At 41.1% G+C, this 23,851-nt stretch overlaps 1 protein-coding gene across 1 annotated transcript in view; it reads left to right on the top strand.

Moving 5' to 3' along the window:
• sh3yl1 (SH3 and SYLF domain containing 1) overlaps window positions 1-22,734 on the top strand; it is a 165,870-nt gene extending 143,136 nt beyond the window's left edge. The window contains exon 9 of the mRNA XM_072560974.1: window positions 21,659-22,734. Within this exon, the coding sequence (XP_072417075.1) occupies window positions 21,659-21,861 (203 nt within the window). The 3' untranslated portion in view covers window positions 21,862-22,734. The remainder of the gene's footprint in view (window positions 1-21,658) is intronic.
• Window positions 22,735-23,851: the final 1,117 nt, after the last annotated feature.

The following is a 23,851-nucleotide window of genomic DNA, read 5'->3' as shown; positions in this document are numbered from 1 at the left end:
TGAAAAATCTTTGTAGGCATGTGTTACTCTGACATCAGAAGGATTTGGATCCAAATATAGTCAGAAAACCTTATCATTCAGCATATACATGTGTGTAGCTGGTCAGTTCTTCATTCCTAGGAATTCATCCATTCCTAGGTATTCAGCAACTCTGAAATGTCTTTCTTAATTATCAATTTTGGCACCAATGCATCAATCTTGTCTTTGTTATAATAGTGTCTTTGTGTTCTAAGCTGCTTGATTTAGGTGTTATGTTGTCCTGTTGTCATACAAGAGCCAAGAGTTAATCTCTTGAGGGCGTAGTAATACTAAGGATAGACTCTAATGTACTGTAATTAACTGCTAATGAACATTCCCAGATCTACCATCTCCCTGCTGCAATTACCATGCTGAACCTATGTTAAAGTCATTGATATTTTGTTACTTCCCAACATTTTATAGCTCAATATATTTTATTTTCTTACATTATATATAGCATCAGAAGGAGGTACTGAGTAGTGTGGAAACCCTGCTTCAGAGAGTTTTTTTTAATCAATGATATATCACATTCTGGCCTTTTTTTTGCAATCTTGTTATTTGTTAATCAATGGTATTGGGAGAGGCCTGAAAACATTATACTTTTTCGCAAACAGTGGATCAAAATCAAAAAGATATAAACACATTTGCATGGAGGATGTGGTATATCTTTCTGTGGTTTAAAGTGGAAGAATTACCACATTACTTTTTGTTAATGATGACAGCTAAATGGCACAACTGAGGATGAAAATGTTGAAGCTAAAACTCCTGTCAATTGATTTGATGCAATATCCAGTGAGAGTGCAAAATGGTCTCTAAAAATAAATCTGCATAACTGGAATGACCACTTTTTCAAAGCTGTACATTAAGATACATTCTTAAATTCATTATGCCAAAATTTGGCAGCTAGTGTTCATCGCTGAAGTATATTTAACCAATTTAGTATTATTACTCACTAAGTTTAATTTAAATGTTACTGTTTCACATGAAAGGATTAATCAGTGTTTTTTAAACAAATTTTGAAGACATTTTTTCCCAGAGTAGTATTAGTAGTATATCCCCCTTTTAGAGTAGAAACTGAAAAGCATCCACTTTATTAATCTCATATTCATTTTAGTTTAATCCAAATGTTTTCACTCTAACCTTTCCCTAAGATATTGTTGTTCAGTTTGAGTGAATTGCATCTGTTTCCCATTTATATTATGTTACAGTTTACTTGGCAGAGGTTGAATTGTGTATTAGTTTAGACAAAATTTGAGTGAAGTTCAATTATAGATAACCTAAAATTGGCCAGAGCTGGACACCTTGTTAGCTTTTTGACTCTCCAGAAGTAAGTGGATAACTTGCACATTAATGAAAGTGAACTGCATTAAATTCACTATTATTTTGGTAGCAAAATCTGAGCCATTGGATATTACAAAGTCTGAGTGAAATACAATAATGTCTGAAATCAATTTTGTACTTTGTTTAGCTCTATTATATTTGTACTATTTCCCAGTTGTTGGTAGCCAGTCATCTGTGGCTCATTAATTACGTGCATGGGCTTACTTTTTTATTAATGATATAATTACTGAGTTTAAAAGAAGAACATTTTGTACTTTTTGATTTTATTTTGCCTTGGAGTTCAAAATACGAATCAAAGAGCTGATTGGCTATGTACCTTATATTGCACTTCAATCTCTGATTCATAATGGGCCCAGAGTGCCCTTGCTCGCTCTTTAAAAGAGCTGCCAGTTAGTTCCACCTCGCTCTTCTCCTATATCCCTGACATTTTATCTTATATAATTAGAGACTCTATGCTCCTTTGAAAGTTACAATTAAGTCATCTTGTAGCATCCTTTCAGACCATTGAACTCCAGATCAGAACAGATGTGACTCAGACAATGTTTTCAACTCGTCCACCTTTTTTTTGCCAGTTTAAATCTGTTTTCTTGTTATTGGACCTCCTGCCACTAAAGGAATTTTTATTTGTCTTATTTACCTGTCCAGACCCTCCATGATTATGATTTTGGAATTGATATTAAATCTTTCCTTAATTCTCACTGCTCCTTGGAGAATTATCCCTGTTTCTTCAGTGTTCCAGATATCTGAATTTGCTTACCCCAACACTATATTCTGGTAAAACCCTATTGTACCCTCTCCAAGCTTGACACCGTTCTAAAGTACCATGCACAAAATTGGGCACAATACTATAATGATGTCTATCCAATGATGTTTGAATATTTACTGCAACTTCTTTGTTTTTTTTAACTCTATTCCTCTAGATAAAAATAGCCAGTGCTCTCTTTCCTTGCAGTTCCTTTTTAAATTATAGTATTTAATTAATATTGCCTTGTCAATTTTTCTTCCAAAATACATAATTTTGCACTTAACTCTGCATTTACCTACTGGGATGCTGCTCATTTCACCTACCTTGAAGTCTGCTTTTTGCCCTCCTCTCTCTTTATTACATTTATAAATTTTGTTCAGTTATAATTTTATTTCAGATCTCCAGCTTGTGCAGCATTTCAGTTTTGTGTGTGAGTTCACTATGACTCTTCACTGCCTGCCTCATATACAATTTCGTATCTACACTGCAATTTATTTTCAAACCAGTAACCTTGAATTGGCAAAATTTGCTGCACAACCAAATTGCATGCTTTCAATAAGGATCCAACGTATGTTCCATTGTAGACAATTTTTATTTTAAAGCCTGTCAGCTCAGGTTGAAGTGCAGAGTTTTACTTACCAATACAACTTCCAAAATAAAATTTTAGAGAAATAATGAAAGTGTTTGGAGGGAATTCAGGAGAAAGTTACTTTCTTAAAGACGAGTGAGAATATGAAGTTTGCTTTCATAAGAATTTGTTCAGATGATTAGTGTGGTGTACTTGATGTGAAGTTAGATAAACACAGGTGGGAGAAAGACGTTGTATAAGAACTTAAGGGTCTGAAAAGGTTACTAATGAGGGATGTTTAGGCATCAACCAATAAGATGATATCAGATGAATTGAATTGAGGATTTTGAAGGAGTAAGACCCAACATTGAGATTTTCTTCATAGGCTCTTGACAATGCCAATCATATCAATATAAATTGTACCGAGTTTCTGTCATTGCCATAAAATACATATTGTTTAAGGCATGAGTCTCTTCTTATTAGACTTATTGATTATTCTCGATCACACAAGATCCAGCAGGCCTTTTATATCCCTACCATGAAAGAAGCTGGTAACAGCAAGTCCACGAATAAATTTTATAATAGTGGTAAGTGGTGTCGATTCCATTCAACAACACCATAGAAAACGTGGTGAAAGTCTAAAAATGTCTTCGCACACAGTTATATGAAGGCTGCTTAATTAGACCATCAGAAGCAGAGAGAGCTAAGCATTCAAGAATGCTATAGTAGACAACTTTGTAGCAAGATTCTGCAATGCAGAACCTACAGTCATTAGTAAAAAGCATTTCAGACCTGGTAAGGGATGGTATTGGCAGAAACATTTAAATTCAAATATGGGCCAAATGGCATACAGAATTGCACGTCATGAAGAAAATAATTCTGAAGGTGCAGAATAACTTCCAAATGAAATATTAGTGCAATCTGAGCAAATAGATATATTTTTGTACTCAACTGGGACTGTAGCTGGTGGTGTTACAGTGAGACAAAGGGTAAAAGAAGCAACAAATACTTTTCACCAAGTTCTGAATACTTTTGACAACTGCCTGAAATTCATAACAAATAAAGTTCTTGAAGAGTAATTTCAATTGAAGAGCACAACATCGAGGGAATAATTTCATTAATGATCTCTACAGATTTGTGACTGTAGAGCTTTGAAGTCAGCTAGGGGTGTGATGGATGGCAGTTATAGGAAGGGAGGAAAGTTGCAGATACAGTCACATAGATGGTTTAACTCCAGGAAAGATACGAGAGGTACACAGGTAGTGCAAGAGTCTTCTGTAGCTATCCCCATTTCAATCAAGTATGCTGTTTTGGAAAATGTAGGGGGTGATGGATTCTCAGGGGAATGTAGCGTGCACAGCCAGGTTTCTGGTATTGAGACTAGCTCTACTGTAATGAGGGGTATGTCGGGTTCCAAGAGATCAATTGTGTTAAGGGACTATCTAGTCCGAGACACAGACAGACGTTTCTGTGACCAACAGCGAAAAATCAAAATCGTGTGTTGTTTTTCTGGTGCTAGGATTAAGGATGTTTCATAGAGGGTGCAGAATGTTCTCGAGGAGGAGAGGGCTCAGCAGGAGGTCATTGTACACATTGGAACCAATGACATAGGAAAGGAAAAAGTTGAGATTTTGAAGGGAGATTACAGAGAGTTGGGCAGGAATTTATAAAGGAGGTCCTTGAGAGTAGTAATATCTGGATTACTCCTGGTGCTACAGGCCAGTGAGGGTAGGAATAGGAGCAGACAGCAGATGAATGCATGGCTGAGGAGCTGGTGTAGGAGAGAAGCATTCACATTTTTGGATCATGGAATCGCTTCTAGGGTAGAAGTGACCCGTATAAGAAGGACAAATTGCACCTAAATTGGAAGGGGGCCAATATACTGGCAAGGAGATTTGCTACAGCTGCTTGGGAGGATTTAAACTAGTAAGGTTGGAGGGAGGGATCAAGGAAGATAGTGAGGAAAGAAATCAATCTGAGACTGATACAGTTGAGAAAAGAAGTGAGTCCAACAGTCAGAGCAGCCAGGGACAAAGCAGAGAACAAGGTAGGACTGATATATGAAACTGCATTTATTTCAATGCAAGAGGCCTACCAGGGAAGGCAGATGAACTCAGGGCATAGCTAGGAACATGGAACTGGGATATCTTAGCAATTACAGAAACATGGCTCAGAGATGGACAGGACTGGCAGCTTAATGTTCCAGGAGACAAATGCTACAGGAAGGACAGAACGGAAGGCAACAGAGGAGGGGGAGCAGCATTTTTGATAAGGGATAGCATTACAGCTGTACTGAGGAAGGATATTCCTGGAAATATATCCAGGGAAGTTATTTGGGTGGATCTGAGAAATAAGAAAAAGATGATCACCTTATTGGGATTGTATTATAGATCCCCTAATAGTCAGAGGGAAATTGAGAAACAAACTTGTAAGGAGATCTCAGCTATCTGTAAGAATGATAGGATGGTTATAGTAGGGGATTTTAACTTTCCAAACAAAGACTGGGACTGCTATAATGTTAACGGTTTAGATGGAGAGGAATTTGTTAAGTGTGTACAAGAAAACTTTCTGATTCAGTATGTGGATGTATGTACTAGACAAGGTGCAAAACTTGACCAACTCTTGGGAAATAAGGCAGGGAAGGTGACTGAGTAGTTAGTGGGGGAGCACTTTGGGGCCTGCGACCATAATTCTATTAGTTTTAAAATGTGGTGGAAAAGGATAGACCAGATCTAAAAGTTGAAGTTCTAAATTGGAGAAAGGCCAATTTTGACGGTCTTAGGCAAGAACTTTCGAAAGCTGACTGGGGACAGATGTTCACAGGTAAAAGGACGGCTGGAAAATGGGCAGCCTTCAGAAATAAAATAAAGAGAGTCCAGAGAAAGTATATTCCTGTTAGGGTAAAAGGAAAGGCTAGCAAGTATAGAGAATGCTGGATGACTAAAGAAATTGAGGGTTTGGTTAAGAAAAAGAAGGAAGCATATGTTCAGGTATAGACAAGATAGATCGAGTGAATCTTAGAAGGGTATAAAGGCAGTAGTAGTATACTTGAGGGAAATCAGGAGGGCAAAAAGGGAGCATGAGATAGCTTTGGCAAATGGAGTTAAGAAGAATCCAAAGGGTTTTTACAAATACATTAAGGACAAAAGGGTAAAAAGGGAGAGAGTAGGGCCCCTCAAAGATCAGCAAGGTGGCCTTTGTGTGGAGCGGCAGGAGATGGTGGGAGGTACTAAACAAGTATTTTGCAACAGTGTTTACAGTGAAAAAAGACTTGGAAGATATAGAATGTAGGGAAATAGATGATGACATCTTGAAAAATGTCAATATTACAGAGGAAGAAGGGCTGGATGTCTTGAAGTGCATAAAAGTGGATAAATCCCCAGGACCTGATCAGGTGTACCCAACCTGTGGAAAGCTAGAGAAGTGATTGCTGGGTCTCTTGCTGAGATATTTGTATCATCGATAGCCACAGGTGAGGTGCCGGAAGACTGGAGGTTGGCTAACATGGTGCCACAATTTAAGAAAGGTGGTAAGGACAAGCCAAGAACTATAGACCAGTGAGCCTGACCTCGTTGGTGGGCAAGTTATTGGAGGGAATCCTGAGGGACAGGATAAACATGTTTTTGGTAAGGCAAGGACTGATTAGGGATAGTCAACATGGTTTTGTGCAAGGGAAATCATGTCTCACAAACTTGACTGAGTTTTTTGAAGAAGTAACAAAAGGGCAGAGCAGTGGATGTGATCTATATGGACTTCAGTTAGCGTTCAACAAGGTTTCCCATCAGAGACTGGTTAGCAAGGTTAGATCTCATGGAATACGGGGAGAATTATCCATTTGGATACAGAACTAGCTCAAACGGTAGAAGATGGTGGTAGTGGTGGTGGTTGTTTTTCAGACTGGATGCCTGTGACCAGTGGAGTGCCACAATGATCGGTGCTGGGTCCAATACTTTCTGTCATTTATATAAATGATTTGGATGTGAGCATAAGAGGTATAGTTACTAAGTTTGCAGATCACACCAAAATTGGAGATGTAATGGACAGTGAAGAAGCTTACCTCAGATTACAACAGGATCTTAATCAGATGGGAGAAAGTGAGGACTGCAGATGCTGGAGATCAGAGCTGAAAAATGTGTTGCTGGAAAAGCGCAGCATCCAAGGAGCAGGAGAATCGACATTTCGGACATAAGCCCTTCTTCAGGAATGAGGAAGGTGTGCTAAGCAGGCTAAGATAAAAGGTAGGGAGGAGGGACTTGGGGGAGGGGTGTTGGGAATGCAATAGGTGGAAGGAGGTTAAGGTGAGGGTGATAGGCCGGAGAGGAGGTGGGCGTGGAGAGGTCGGGAAGAAGATTGCAGGACAAGAAGGTGGGGCTGAGTCAGAGGGTTGGGACTGAGATAAGGTGGGGGGAGGGGTAATGAGGAGGCTGGAGAAATCTGCGTTCATCCCTTGTGGTTGGAGGGTTCCTAGGCGGAAGATGAGGCGCTCTTCCCCTAGGTGTCGTGTTGCCATGGTCTGGCAATGGAGGAGGCCAAGGACCTGCATGTCCTTGGCGGAGTGAGAGGGGGAGTTAGTGTTCCGCCACAGGGCGGTTGGATTGGTTGGTGCAGGTGTCCCAGAGGTGTTCTCTGAAACGTTCCGCAAGTAGGCGGCCTGTCTCCCCAATGTAGAGGAGGCCACATCGGGTGCAGCGGATGCAATAGATGATGTGTGTGGAGGTGCAGGTGAATTTGTGATGGATATGGAAGGATCCCTTGGGACCTTGGAGGGAAGTGAGGGGGGAAGTGTGGACGCATGTTTTGCATTTCTTGTGGTCGCAGGGGAAGGAGCCAGGAGTGGAGGTTGGGTTGGTGGGGGGTATGGACCTGACAAGGGAGTCACGGAGGGAGTGGTCTTTCCGGAATGCTGATAGGGGAGGGGAGGGAAATATATCCTTGATGGTGGGGTCTGTTTGGAGGTGGCAGAAATGACGAAGGATGATACAATGTATCTGGAGGTTGGTGGGGTGGTAGGTGAGGACCAGTGGGGTTCTGTCCTGGTGGCGATTGGAGGGGCAGGGTTCAAGGGCGGAGGAGCGGGAAGTGGTGGAGAGCATCGTCAACCCCGTCTGAGGGGAAATTGCAGTTTTTGAAGAAGGAGGCCATCTGTGTTGTTCAGTATTGGAATTGGTCCTCCTGTGAGCAGATGCGGCAGAGGCGAAGGAATTGGGAATATGGGATGGCGTTTTTACAGGGGGCAGGGATGGGAGGAGATGTAATCTAGGTAGCTGTGGGAGTCGGTCAGTTTATGTAAATGTCCGTGTTGAGTCGCTCGCCCGAGATAGAAATGGAAAGGTCTAGGAAGGGGAGGGAAGAGTCTGAGACGGTCCAGGTAAATTTGAGGTCGGGGTGGAAGGTGTTGGTAAAGTGGATGAACTGTTCAACCTCCTCATGGGAGCATGAGGTAGCACCGATACAGTCATCGATGTAGTGGAGGAAAAGGTGGGGGGTGGTGCCAGTGTAGCTGCGGAAGATGGACTGTTCCACATATCCGATGAAGAGGCAGGCATAGCTGGGGCCCATGCGGGTGCCCATGGCTACTCCTTTGGTTTGGAGGAAGTGGGAGGATTGGAAAGAGAAGTTGTTCAGAGTGAGCACCAGTTCAGTCAGTTGAAGGAGGGTGTCAGTGGAAGGGTACTGGTTGGTACAGCGGGAAAGGAAGAAGCGGAGGGCTTGGAGGCCTTCGAGATGGGGGAATGGAGGTGTACGAGGACTGGATGTCCATGGTGAAGATAAGGCGTTGGGGACCGGGGAAGCAAAATTCACGGAGGAGGTGGAGGGCGTGGGTGGTGTCCCGAACGTAGGTGGGGAGTTCTTGGACTAAGGGGGACAGGACCGTGTCGAGGTATGCAGAGATGAGTTCGGTGGGGCAGGAGCAGGCTGAGACAATGGATCGGCCGGGGCAGTCAGGTTTGTGGATTTTGGGCAGGAGGTAGAAACGGGCGGTGCGGGGTTGTGGGACTATGAGGTTGGAGGCTATGGATGGGAGATCCACTGAGGTGATGAGGTTATGGATGGTCTGGGAGATGATGGTTTGGTGGTGGGAGGTGGGGGCATCGTCAAGGGGGCAGTAGGAGGAGGTGTCCACAAGCTGGCGTTTAGCCTCAGCAATGTAAAGATTGGTGCGCCAAACTACCACCGCACCTCCCTTGTCTGCCAGTTTGATAGTGAGGTTGGGGTTGGAGCGGAGGGCTGCACGTTCGAGAGTGAGAAGTTGGAATGGGTGGGACGGATGGACAGTTTGAGGCGGTCAATGTCGCGGCAGCAGTTGGCTATGAAGAGATCGAGGGCGGGTAAGAGGCCAGCACGGGGTGTCCAGGTAGATGGGGTGTGTTGGAGGCGGGTCGTCAGAGGGTGGGCGAGAATCCTGGTTGAAGAAGTTGGCGCAGAAGAATTGTTCGATGTCTTGCTGCGTGTTTAACTTGTTGATCGGTGAACGTTGCGGGATGAAGGTGAGTCCTCTGCTGAGGACTGATCTTTCATCCTCAGAGAGGGGGAGGTCTGGAGGGATGGTGAAAATACGGCAGGGCTGGGAGCTAGGGCCTAGGAAGTGGTGTGGGGCTGGAGCTGGGAGTAGGGGTGGGGTTAGGCCTGTGGGGGTGGGGTTGGGTGTGGGGGCGGGGTTAGGCATGGGGGCGGGGCTAGGCATGGGGGCGGAGATCAGTGTGGGGGTGGGGTTAGGCGGGGGTCACACGTCGGTGTGGAGGCGGAGACGCATGTGGCATGGTCGTTGTGCAGGTGAGTGTCGTCACTGGGGGCGGAAGTAGATGCGGCGACAGCAACTCCAGGGGCGGAAGTGGCTGCGGCGACGGCGGCAGAAACGGTGTTGTTCCTGGTGGCTGGGGACCCCGTAGAGGCCGCGAATCTGTCGGCAATAGTCTTCCTGGCGATCGTGGTTGTCTGGGCGGTGATCGCAGAGGCTGCATGGTCAGTGGGGGCGGAAGTGATGTCATGGTTCGCGGCGGTGGTTGCTGTAGCGGCCGCGTGGGTAATGGCGCCCGAGCGGTTCCGGAGGCCGATGGAAGATACTGGAACGGTTGAGGAATCCAGAGTGTGGGGGTAAGTACATGAATCTTCTTCCTGACCTCTCCACCCCACCCCCTCTCCGGCCTATCACCCTCACCTTAACCTCCTTCCACCTATCACATTCCCAACGCCCCTCCCCCAACTCCCTCCTCCCTACCTTTTATCTTAGCCTGCTTGGCACACCTTCCTCATTCCTGAAGAAGGGCTTATGCCCGAAACGTCGATTCCCCTGCTCCTTGGATGCTGCCTGACCTGCTGCGCTTTTCCAGCAACACATTTTTCAGCTTTTAATCAGATGGGCCAATGGGCTGAGAAGTGGCAGGAAGAGTTTAATTTAGATAAATGCAAGGTGCTGCATTTTGGGAAAACAAGTCTTAGCAGGACTTATACACTTAATGGTAAGATCCTAGGGAGTGTTGCTGAACAAAGAGACCTTGGAGCGCAAGTTCATAGCTCCTTGAAAATGGAGTTGCAGGTAGATAGGATAGTAAAGAAGGCGTTTGGTATGCTTTCCTTTATTGGTCAGAATAATCAGTACAAAAGTTGGGAGATCATGTTACGGCTGGACAGGACATTGTTTAGGCCACTTTTGGAATATTGCATGCAATTCTGGTCTCCTTCCTATCGGCAGGATGTTGTGAAACTTGAAAGGATTCAGAAAAGATTTACAAGGTTGTTGCCAGGGTTGGAGGATTTGAACTGTAGGGAGAGGTTGAATTGGCTGGGGCTGTTTTCCCTGAAGTGTCAGAGGGTGAGGGGTGACCTTACAGAGGTTTATGAAATCATATGGGGCATGGATAGGATAAACAGACAAAGTCTTTTCCCTGAGGTGGAGGAATCCAGAACTAGAGGGCATAGATTTAGGGCGAGAGAAGAAGGATATATAAGAGACCTTTTTTCATGAAGAGGGTGGTGTGTATATGGAATGAGCTGCCAGAGGAAGTGGTGGAGGCTAGTACAATTGCAATGTTTAAAAGACATCTGGATGAGTATATGAACAGGAAGGGTTTGGAGGTATATGGGCCAGGTGCTGGCAGGCAGGACTAGATTGGGTTGGGATATCTGATCAGCATGGACAAGTTGGACCAAAGGGTCTGTTTCCATGTTGTACCTCTCTATGACTCTAAAAACCCAAAATGTACAAGCTAGTGCAGAGACAAGGACAGATTACTGATACCAAATCAGAAGTGTGGAACAAGGAAACTTCACAGCCAGAAACAATGCCCAGGCATTGAAAAAAAATGGAAAACAATAAATCACTTTCAGCAACTGCACCAAAACAGGGCACAGTTCAGAGCAGCAAGTAGATAGACAAAGTCTTTTCCCTGGGGTGGGGGAGTCCAGAACTAGAGGGCATAGGTTTAGGGTGAGAGGGGAAAGATATAAAGGAGACCTAAGGGGCAACTTTATTTACACAGAGGATGATACGTTATGGAATGAGCTGCCAGAGGATGTCGTGGAGGCTGGTACAATTGCAACATTTAAGAGGCATTTGGATGGGTATATGAATAGGAAGGGTTTGGAGGGATATGGGCCGGGTGCTGGCAGGTGGGACTAGATTGGGTTGGGATATCTGGTTGGCATGGACGGGATTGGACCGAAGGGTCTGTTTCCATGCTGTACATCCCTATGACTCTAAGTAAAATAGCCTCAATAGAAGAAAAGCCAAAGGTATTCTTAAAGTAAAAGAATGTCCAGACCATTTTTCGGGCAAGGATATTTTTATGTTAATGAACATCTCACTGATTTAGACTCTATGTAGAAACAAGTATAACTCTGCGTCAAATCACACAGAATAGCTGAAGAAATATGAATTACAACATATGGAAGTGCAACTAGACATTCCAGGATGTATTACACTTAAATTTAAAGGTTGGCAGCAAGAAGCTCTACAACGGAAAGGGTATCAAATAGTAAATGACTTTTATGTACTTTAGTCAACAACTGTCACTTTTGTATGTATGTTGACCTGAAGCTACTTCAAATGGTGCAAGGAGTCAAATTAGTTAAAGTCAGAAAACGATTGTTCAACAAACACCCAGTTCTGTTACACTGGACAGGAAGCATCCAGTCAGGGTATAACAAGTCAAAAGAATTTCAGGTACTATGCAATTGGTAGAAAATTTTACAGAGCTTCCTACATTCATGACAGAGCCCCATGAACTTATCCGGCAAAAGAACTTTGTTTCATACTCTCAGTAAGATAGAAACGTGTGAGAAGAGAGCTTTCACAGAAATGTTTTTCACTTATGCAAAGAATCAGCAAAGTTTGGGAGAAAACATAGTATGATAGTAACTGCATATATATCATTTTAATCCATCAATGAACTTCAACTGATATAATGCAGTCTGCAATACAGCTTGGTGAACAGACACTTGATGACACACCGGAGTTTAGTTGTGGTGTCGGGGTGAAGGGAATAGTGGTAAATGTAATTATATACACAATATGATGTTATTAATAGAGAAAATAGTTCTTGGGAAAGGGTGTCTCATAAGGTTGTATCAGTTAGTTGGATTATTTGGCTCTTCTCACAAGATTAAAAGCCCTACGGATATGGCACAATCTGACACGATTTGACATTAGCAATTAGAGCTAAGACTGCTAATTTTTTTTCTTTCAATCACAGTCATCTTGACATAGTCATCAAATAAAATAGAACCTCCATTGCTGTATAGTTGATGTGCTGAGATTGATTTATAACACATCTTCCAACATATTCTGGTTATTGATTGTAAACTAATCAACTTTGCAAAAATGAATGAGAGGACTTTCCTGCACATTTTAATAAGCAGAAGTGTAACAGTATTGTACCAATCAAAAGACTAGAGTCAGCAGTGAAATAGACAACAAAACAGACTACGCATTTGAAGATACATTATCAATAGTTTGTTATTAATTGAATACTACATGGCTACCAACCCAGTTTGCAAGATGTTTCCCCTTCACAGTAAGTAGTAGTTCTTTGAAATATGTTTGAAAATTCCAATCAGAATGTTACTTCTTTGCTAATATTTTATACTGCACAAAGAAATTCAGAACTTAGAAACCATGGAAAATTTACAACACAGAAAGAAGCCATTGTGTCTGCAATGGCTAAATGAACTGGCTCCTCATTCTAATCCCACTTTCCATTACCTGGTCCATAGCTTGACAGGTTACAGTACTTCAGGTGCAGATCTAGGTTGTTTTAAAAAAAAGAGAAGACTGTTTCTTCCTAAACTATCAAAATGGGCAATGAATGCCTGACACTTATCAACATCTGAGTGAAAAATATTATCCTTTTTGTCTCCTGTAATCCTTCTATCAAATCATTTGAAATCTCTGCCCTTATAGTTGACCCCTCCAGGGGAAAGTGGATTTTCCAAGTCATCTCTATACAAGTCCATCATTATTTTGTTTGCCTCAATTTAGTCACCTCTAAGTCTCCTTCGTTCTAATGAAAACAGCCCTAGTCTTTCCAATGTTTCGTTTTAGCTCTGATTTTCAAGCCCTGGTAACAATCTTATAAATCTCCTCCCTGGAGAAATTCTGTAATTTTTGTAATGTGGTGGCCAGAATTGTACATCCAATTTCAGCTGCAGCCCAACTCTTTTCATATAGAGGCCTTCTTTCCCATCTTATTAACCTGTCTGTCACCTTCAAAGACACGCGCATATGCATTCCAAGGTCTCGCACTTAGTGTCATACAGTACAAAAACAGACCTTTTGCCAAATATCCTTCTAAACTCTTCCTATTCATATACCCAAGCAGATGTCTTTTAAATGTTGTTATTGTACTCAACTCCACCACTTCCTCTGGCAGCTTGTTCCATACACACACCATCCTCTGTGTGAAAAAGAAAACTTTTTTGAACCCTGTTATCTTAAATCTATGTCCTCTAGTTTTGAACGCTAATAAAAAGACATTGGCTATTCACCCTATCCACACCCCTCGTGATTTTAGAAACCTCCATAAGGTCACCCTCAGTCTAAGATGCTTCAGAGAAAAAAGCACCACCTATTCAGCCTCTCTCCATAGCTCAAAACCTCCAGTCCCAACGATATCCTTGTAAATATTTTCTGCATCCCCTCAAGTTTAACAACATCTTCCTACAGAAGGACGACCAGAACTGTACACAGTATTCCAAACATGGCCTCGTCTCATGTTCTGTGCAACTGCAACATGACATCCAGAGTCCTGTACTTAGTTTTATGACCAAAGAAGGCAAGCGTACCAAACGCCTTCTTCACCACTCTCTCTACCTGTGACTCTACTGTCAAGGAATTATGCACCTGCACCCCTAAATCTCTTTGTTCGGAAACACACCCTAGAACCCTACCATTTTCTGCCCTGTTTTGTTTTAACAAAATGCAACACTTCACAATTATCTAAATTAAACTCCATCTGCCACTCCTCAGTCCATTGGCCAATCTGATTGAGGTCTTGTTGTACTGAGATAACCTTCTGTCACTATCCACTTCACTTGGTGTCATCTGCAAACTTAATAACCATACCTCCTATATTCTCATCCTAATCACTTACATAAATGGCAAAAAGCAATGGACTAGCACTGATCCTTGTAGCACGTCACTGTCACAGGTCTTCAGTCTGAAAAACAATCCTCCACCACCAGCCTCTGGTCTCCTACCTTTAAGATAATTATGTATCCAATTGGCTGATTCTCCTTTGATCCCATGTGTTCTAACCTTACTAACCAGTCCACCAGGCGGAACCTTGTCTAACACTTTACTGAAGTGCATATAGACAACATGTATTGTTCTGCCTTCCTCGACCATCTTTGTTGCCTCTTCAAAAAGCTCAATCAAGTTAGTGAGACATGATTTGCCATGCCCAAAACCATGATGACTATCCCCAATCAGTCCTTGCCTTTCCAAATGCACGTAAATCCTGTCCCTCAGAATCCCCTCCAACAACTTACCCATCACTGGCTTAAGGGTCACTGACCTACAGTTCCCTGGCTTTTCCTTATAGCCTTTCTTAAATAATGGCACCACATTAGCCAACCTCCAGTCTTCCAGCACCTCACGTGTGGCTGTTGATACAAATATCTCAACAAGGGGCCCAGTAAACTTCATTGGTTCCTACTTTTAGTTCTCAGGAGGGGACCTACACAGTCAATTATAACCCATGTGAAAAGTTCTTTCCGTGTGGGAATCGGCAACAAAGGTGCTAGTTTTATTACCGCTTGATGTGAATTCTTACCATCTCTGGAAGTAAGTTTTTAAACTCCTCCAGCAGAATAATCTGTCTTAGTACCTCAAAGGTCTTACCTATTTTCAAAGCACACATCCTTCAATCAAAATGACCATGTTTAATTCTTTCGGACTCAGCATAAGTCTGACCTGGTTCCTTCTTTCAGTTTCTGAACCGCTGTCAATATGCTTCTGGTACCAATTCATAAGCACTGAAAATAGCCTTTTAACCTTTTCACAATCTCTTAACACCTCATCTGACAGAGTGGCAAATACCTCACTAGCTCTCTAGCTTACCTACCATTTGGCATGTATCACACATGGCAGAAGTTAACAACATCCTTGTGCATTCCAGGCAAATAAAAATGTTTTTGTACCTTAGCCTGAGTCTTTCATACTCTTAGGTAACCTCCTACAAGTAGTTCATATGTTGCCTAACACCACCTGTCTGTACGCTACCGGCAACACAATCTGGTGCACTTTGGCCCATTTCTCCTCTGCACTAACCTGCTGTGGTCTCCATTTCCGTCTTAGGATTCTATCTTTCAAATAATAACCTTTCAGATTCTATCCTCTGCCTCCTTTTCAGAGTACACATCCACATATATATGTTTTATCATCTTGTCTTGCTGTTGCAAGTCTCTTATCCTTTCAGCACCATACACTTCTGTCTGATCTTCAGCCTGTTCAGGTTTTTCCTGCATCATTACATCAAATAAGGTATCCGCTAACTGAACCTCAACTCCTTCATCTTTCTCTTTACTTTTCACTTTGTGTTGTGACTTATGATAGTGGGATCTGGTTACCGCACAGAATAGGAAAATACCAGGATATTTCTGTTTTAACTCCTCTATTTCTTGGTCTTCCTTGCGTTTCTCCACAACAAGGGATGTCAATCCCATCTTGTATCCTGCCAAATCATTCCCAAGAACAAACTGAATTCCTGAAACTGACTCTGTCAATCACTCCCACTGTAACTTCCCCAGTCTTAAGTTTGCACTCCAACTTGATCTTACATAGGGGAACTCTAAATTTCTGTCCATTTATCCCATAAATTGCCACGCTCTCTGGTAACAAATCAGAAAGAGTGCATATTCGCTCATCAACAACTGGTTAGATCTTGTATCTCTCAAAATTATAACTTATTGTCTTTCTCGCCCATTCTTTCTGAGTAAACTTTATTCACAGAAGTAAATTCTTTGCAGAGTAACTCCATACCTAGCTCCTGCCAAGGCTATGCACACTCCTGCAGCTCCTTAGTTCTTCTTGGGGTCTCCCTTGCTACCTTCACTAATGCCACTGGCTTAGCTTCTTCTACCACATCTTTTCCCACAGCGCCTTTCTTTAACGACCAGCACTGTGACTTGTCCCACTTTACCACAATGAAACACCTGAGGCATTTTACCTCTTTCCACCCTCTTAGGCTTCTTTTTTATCCTGTGGTAAACCAGTACTCTCTACTCTTGGTTTAGTTGTGTAGGATCTCCCCTTCTCCCAACTTCTATCCCTCACAGGATAAAATTCTGGCCGGAAGCTTATCTTATAAACCAGCATGTACTCATCTGTTAATTCTGCTGCCCTTCTCACTTCCTGAACTTTGTTCCTCCACGTAAATTCTTACCATCTCTGGAAGTAAGTTTTTAAACTCCTCCAGCAGAATAATCTGTCTTAGTACCTCAAAGGTCTTACCTATTTTCAAAGCACACATCCATCAATCAAAATGACCATGTTTAATTCTTTCGGACTCAGCATAAGTCTGACCTGGTTTCTTCTTTCAGTTTCTGAACTGCTGTCAATATGCTTCTGGTACCAATTCATAAGCACTGAAAATAGCCTTTTAACCTTTTCACAATCTCTTATCACCTCATCTGACAGAGTGGCAATACCTCACTAGCTCTGCCTGCCAGTTTAGTCTGAACTAGTATTACCCATAAATCCTCCGACCACTCCACTCCATCTGCCTAGCCAATTTTTCAAATGAAATAAAAAAGGCTTCAACATCTTTCTCATCAAAATGTGACAGAGTTTTGACATGTTTATATATCTCACTATGTTCTCTTTTAATCGCTATCCTGTTAACATCCTGACTTTGCTGACTGAGTTGTGACTTCTCAAGTTCAAATTCTCTCTCTTTTTGCTCAGCTAAGAACTTGCTCATTCTTTTTCCTCTGTCTTCTCTTACTCTTTGCTCAGCCAAGAACCTTCTCCTTCTCTTCTCCTCTCTCTCCTTCTCTTCTTTCTCTTTTCTTCCCTTTCTCTCTCGCTCTCTCTGTCTTTGTTTCTCCTCTAACTCCATTTTCCTCAATTGCAATTTAAGTTTCTGTCTCTACTGCACTTGTCTGTTTCTCTGGCACACCTAAGTGTTTGAGTAATTCCCTGACAATTTCAATTTTACTTTTGTCCTTGGTTAAACCCACATCTAACTTATTTGCTAATTCTAATAGTAAAGCCTTTTTCTTTCCTTCTAGACTTTCTTGGCAAATTTGAGAATCATCTTCAAATCCCAGAAACGTTTTAGCAATTTTAAGAGCCATTTCTTTCACTTTTAATTTAATCAACCACAAGTCACCGAAAATAAACAAATTGCCTCACCTATATTTTATTTAAAGATCTAGGCCACTAACCTGCAAGTGTTTAAATCTGCTCGGAATTTTCGTACCCCCAAATCTATCTAAACCAGTTCAAATCCCAGACGAGCCCGCAAACTGTTATGACATGGGGTAAACCCTCCTGCTCAATTTAACCTAGCAACCCAGAAAAGATTTTTCCCGTGCAGTAATCTGTGAAAATTCAATAGGCCAAGAACTAGTGAAAGTAAAAATTAGCAACTTTATTTCTTAAAGTATAACAAAGAATAATTTACTAATAACTATTTACAATTCCTTTCTCTAACCTATCTTTTAGCTTTCCTTCTATACTAGTCCAATAAAACTCATAATTAAGATTTGCAAAACAAAACTTCTTATCTCAAAACCAGGCAGCTTTCGGTACTTTGCTCTATTCCTGTCTTCTTCTTGGGGATTCTGTTTCACGGGTTACTGATCGATAAAGGTACCTTTAAGAGAGCTTTTTTTCAGGCAGTCTTTACATGCTGATAGCTTGGCAGTTCTCCTGTCAACTATCCAATCCTCCCCGGTCTTATACCCTCAAAGGATCGGATTGTGTCATTGGCTTTTAAGATTGTCAATATACTAAATTCAAACTTGATTTGGATTTGGGATTTTTGGGGTATAATTTAAACTAATTGGCCAAATTCAAATTTGTTTTGTCTCATAGCAACTCAGTCAGTGCTATCTGTTCTGAACCAAATGTTAGTTTTTAAATTCTCCAACACCTGGTGTCCTTACCAAGTCCTCCTCTCTCTTAAAAGTACAGTACACTTCTACACCTTCATAATGAATATGGATACTTTTCAAGATTTCACCATTTATTTCCTCAAGTTCTCTCACTTCCATATCCTTCTCTACAGGAAATACTTATTTAGTATGTCACCCATCTCCCATGGTTCCAAACATAGATCCTTTGGGACTCTATTCTCTCCCTAGTTACTCTTTTGCCCTTAATGTATTTGTAGAATATCTTTGGATTCTCCTTAACTTTCTCTTTCTGCCAAATTTATCTCCAGTCCCCTTTTTGTCCTCCTTCTTTTCCTCTTAAAACTGAGAGTAGTTGTCAATGAATACTATAAAGAAACGTTTGTAGTGGAATTCCCCAAAAGTTGGTATTGGGGATACTTATTAATGATCTGGTCTCGGTGTAGAGGGGATAGTTTCAAAGTTTGTAAAACTTGGAAGCATTGTAAATTGGGGAGAACAGTGTAGAACTCTGAAAGGACGTAGACAAGTGATGGAGTGGGCAGATATAATAAAATTCAATGCAGAAAAGCTTTAGGTAATGCATTTCAGTGGAAGGAATGTGGTCAGATATTATAAAATCGGGGGTACAGTACTTAAGGGAGTGCAGAAAAAGAGACTTGTATGTAGGTACGCATAGATCTCTGAAGATGGTTGGGCAGATAAAGAGAGTTGGTAATACCATCGACATTACCCTGGGCTTTATTAATAGAGGCAAGGAGTACAAGAGCAAGAAGATTATGCTGAACTTGAATAAGTCATTTGTTAGTCTCCACCTAGAATATTGTGCTCTGATGTTCAAATTATAGGAAGGATGTGAACACATTCCAAAAGAGTGAAGAGATTTATAAAAAGGTTGCAGGGATGAAAAGATTCAGTTATGGGGCTAGCTTGGAGATGTTTGAATTGCTCTCCTTAGAGAGGGGAAAGCCAAGAAAGGTTCTGACCTAATTTTTGAAAATCATGAGAGATTGGTCAGAGTAGATGTGGGAAATTTGCTCACTTGTAATTGGACAGAGATCATGAGGCACAGAGTTGAAGTAATTTACAAATGCAGTAAGTATGATGTGAGAAATGTCCTTTTCACACAATGAGTGGTTGGGTTTGGAATACACTGCTGGAAATGTGGTAGAAGCAGGTTCAGTTGAAGTGATCAAGGGCATTGGATGATTTTTTTTAAACAATGTGTAAGGGTATGGAGAAAAGGCAGGCAAATGGCACTAAGTCATAAAAGCTGGTACAATATCCTGAATGGTTTCTTCTGCACCATAGCAGTTTGGTGAAAATGGTCACTTACTGCTAGTTCATTAACCTGGACATTCTTGTCTCCTCAAAGTATGTCTACAATCTTATGTTTGTTATATTCTAGCAAAAATATACTCTCTTGAATGCATTTTAAGAATTTCATCTGTGTTTTTCATATTGTTTGTATCCAACCAGACATTTAGGTAGCTGAAGTCTGCAATTATTATTGCCTTATTGTTTTTGAATTCTGAATTATACCCACATATTTTGATTACTTAATTCTCTCCCATTATTTGGTAGTCTATACTACTCACCTAACAGTGTTCCCTACACCTTTTCTTCTGAGCTCAACTCAAGTCTTAATCTAATCTTTAACCAATAACGCTACACCAGCTTTTCATTCTCTTTTCTATCCTGCCTGAAGATTGTAAATCCAGGGATGTTACGCTGCCATTCTCGCCCTTTAGTTATAGCTATCACTATCATGGTGCCACTTTTCTACCTCAATTCATGGCATGTCACAAGTTCTATTTGCTATACCCCTTGGGTATATATACCTTTTAATTCTGCTTTTTCCCCTGTAAACACTTTTTAACCTCTGCTTCCTGTCTTTCAGAGGCACTCATTAAATTTCTGTCTTCCATTTTATGTTCTGAATTTGCATTCATCTTCTTCTCCCTCTGTCAATCTGATTAAAACCCTCCCCAGAACTCTAGGAAATGATCTTGCAAGAATATTTTTCCCAGTCTTGTTCAGGTGTAGATTGTCCACTTTTTCTGGTCCCACCTTTCCCTGAACCAACCCTAATGCCCCTGAAATCAGATACCCACCCTTACTAGTTTTCCAATTCCAAACCTCTTATTTCTCCTATCTCTCTGCTCACTAGCAAGTGATAGTGGGAATAATTCTAAGATTACTGTTTTAGCGATCCTGCCTGCCTTTTAGTCTCCTAGCTCTGTACCTGAAATCTGCTTCCAGGATTATCACTTTGACTTAATTCAGTTAGTGAAAAGAAGATTGAGAAAGTGATTTCATTTGGCCATATCAAATAATAAAAGACATAATGGTGGTGTAAATTTGTTCATTTCACCTCATATGAGAATCAGAGGAAGTACAAAATCTTTAAGAGATTCAAGAACATTTTATTTTGATCTCTTCTTCCTGCATCAACTTTTACCACTTTCAATTACTTATGGAAAAAGTATTTTCCAATCAGTATTGTCATTTCCACGGTCATCTCTTTGTACAGCTGGTCTACAATGTATTGTTATGTTGGTTTCATAAAAGTTGCAATTATCTTCATGGTCCAAGCAATCATTCAGGGTGATATTAGTGTATGAAAAATGTGTTGCTGGAAAAGCACAGCAGGTCAGGCAGCATCCAAGGAGCAGGAGAATTGATGTTTTGGGCATAAGCCCTTCTAATGCCCGAAACATCAATTCTCCTGCTCCTTGGATGCTGCCTGACCTGCTGCGCTTTTCCAGCAACACATTTTTCAGCTCTGATCTCCAGTATCTGCAGTCCTCACTTTCTCCTAGTTGATATTAGTGTATGTATAGTTCTGCATGATAGCTCTTTGTGCACTGTATTTTGGTGTCCTTTTTATTTTAAAGAATAATTTGTACAGTTCTATATGTGTGCTAATATCACCCAGACTAAATTTAATCAGATAAGTCTCCCACACCCACCTGCATTCCCCAATGTATTCTGCTCCTGCAAGATGCATGCATACAGTAATTTTCACTGTAAGAATTGAAGTTCATTGCATGTTTTGAATACTTTCATGGTCTTAAAAGATTGAAGAAAAGCTGATTTTGCAAAGGTGAAAGATTTCTCAGCCAAGTGACTAACCAATGCTGCATTTTTCTGCACCTTCCTTAAGCAACCACTACCACCACCCCTCCCCCACTCTCACCATCACTTCCTAGTCCTCTACCTTTTTAACCTCACCAAACTGTGGTGAAATTGGCATGGGCATCCAAAATTTCCTGATCCAAGCAATTGTACTAGGCACAGGCAAATTATCTGTGTGTCCGCTTCAGCATTTGGTGCTGGAGTGGTAAAATTGGTGATTTTGCAAGCCTATTCAGTTTTTGAAGTTATAATTACATTTGTTTCCTTCCTCGCAGACAATCCATGGGAAATGCCTTCAACTGTGACAGCAATGCACTCATTTGAGGGACAAGCACCAGGTGACCTGAGCTTCCGTGCAGGTGATAAAATCACTGTAACATCCAGAACTAATTCTCAGTTTGACTGGTGGGAAGGAAAACTCCATGGAAATGTTGGCATTTTCCCAGCTAACTATGTATCTGTTTCCCAAGATTGCTGATTGTTAATCACACATTTAGCATTGCCAAATGTTGTCCTTTGATTTGTTACAATATGAAGACTATAAGCCTTATATGAACAAATTTGGTCTTTAAATATACATAATAAAATAGATACCTAATTAATATACAAAGCTGCAACAATATTTTTCTATTCATAAACCAAAGGTGCTGAACCCAGGATGTTCAATGTTACATAACTGCCAAGATTTGCTTGTGCACCATCAATACTTTTATTATTCAGATATCTATTTTCTAGAACATATTTTATGTAGATTTTACAATAAAAAATGATACTTTGAGGGTGTTGCAGTAGATTTATCTAGACGTAAATTCTGACAAGAGAAAACAACACTCCATTGTGACGTTCGCGAACTGGGACATGGCTTACCATCTTGTCACTTGAAACGTAATGCTTAGTCCACCAAACCTGTGCCAACCAAACCCATCCTTCCCATGCCCCACACATGCTGCACTTTGCCCTCACAAACGTGAAGTCCCATGAAATTCAGACAAAGGAAATTATAATTACATTAGAATGGAATATCTGTATGCAACATGTATATTAAATTTAATTGTATAATCTCAATCAAGAAAATAAAATCACTGCCAATCAGTTGAGAGCAATAAAACAGAAAAATGCCAAACACATATAGACGGAGAAAAAGTTGTTAATTTTATTAAAATTGTCTTATCTAGGTTTAATTTGAAATTTTTACAACTTAATTTATAATACAGAATTATGATGGTGGATTATTGAAAAGTGGTCTTAAGGCAGAAATCGGAATATTAATAATTGGAACATAGTGCAATAAAATGAGATAAGAATATTGAATATTGGTGATTGATAATTATCATGAAATGGTAAGAGAGTGTGTGTGTATTATCTATATTTCAAAAATTAAATGTGATTTATCTATTGCCTATTCTTGGACTTGAGTCACAGTTTCTTCTGTCCCCTAAGGCACATTTTTGTCTGCTTTGAAACTAAAGAAAAATGAGAAACTCTGCTGAAGTTTTAAAAGCCCACTACTTGATTTGATTTATTTATTGTCTCCCTGGTATCATGTTACAAAATACAGTAAGTGTTATACAGTGTCGCCACTCTCTGGCACCATCTTAAAAATACTGAAAATTAAACCAAAACATAAAATCTAAATTCAGAAAAATGAAGAAATAAAGGAAGTGTCTAACTTTACTGTCCTTCTTGTTAAGTGCTCTGTCCTGGAATAGGGACTGTTGTTAGGCATAAGTCCCCTTCACAGCACTGCCGCTGTAATGAAAGTCACCACGTTCAGTACCACCTCACCTCTACAGCTGCCCTTGCCATTGACACCTCACTGGACCTCGCCAATGTAGACTCCACTGATTCTACCGGGTACCAAACCCGACTCCACCACTGCCTAGAGTCCTCCTTGGGCCCACCTTGCCAATGAAGCCTCGTACTGGTCCCAAACTCGCTTCCATAGCAGCAGCCATGAGTCAGCACTAGGACCACCTCGCTGATGCAGAAACCACCGGGAACACAAGTTCATATCCAATGCCATTGCCACAAGTCAACACAGGATTCAGAAACCCTACTCTACAGAAATCTTACCAGAAGATTTTACATTGAAGCATGAAAACTGTTCAATCTACTAAATGAGATTGATCAGCTGTGGGTAATTTCAGTTAAGCAGACAGCCTTTAGCAATGACCTAGTTCTCTTGTGTTGAAAACCCCTTGCAACTATTCACATGCTTCCAGAGAAACTTCCAGATCTCATGTCCACAAGACCGCCAGATGCTCAAATGGAAAGCTGCATCATTGCAGAGAATATTTTATTGGCTTCCAACAAAAGAACATATTACATCAATACAGAAACTTGATTTTGAAAGCTAGGAAGCACTTTGGAAAACTTGTTACTTTTTGCTAATACTTTATCTCTGCCCTAAATCAATGCTAATTAAAGGTAATTATCGTACTCCAAAACATAAAAAATATCTGTGAGAA

The sequence above is a fragment of the Chiloscyllium punctatum genome, chromosome 3 (assembly GCF_047496795.1).
Source record: "Chiloscyllium punctatum isolate Juve2018m chromosome 3, sChiPun1.3, whole genome shotgun sequence".
NCBI classification, from domain to species: domain Eukaryota; kingdom Metazoa; phylum Chordata; class Chondrichthyes; order Orectolobiformes; family Hemiscylliidae; genus Chiloscyllium; species Chiloscyllium punctatum.
Note: the sequence above shows the minus strand (reverse complement) of the source record. Positions and strands in the feature narration are given on the sequence as shown.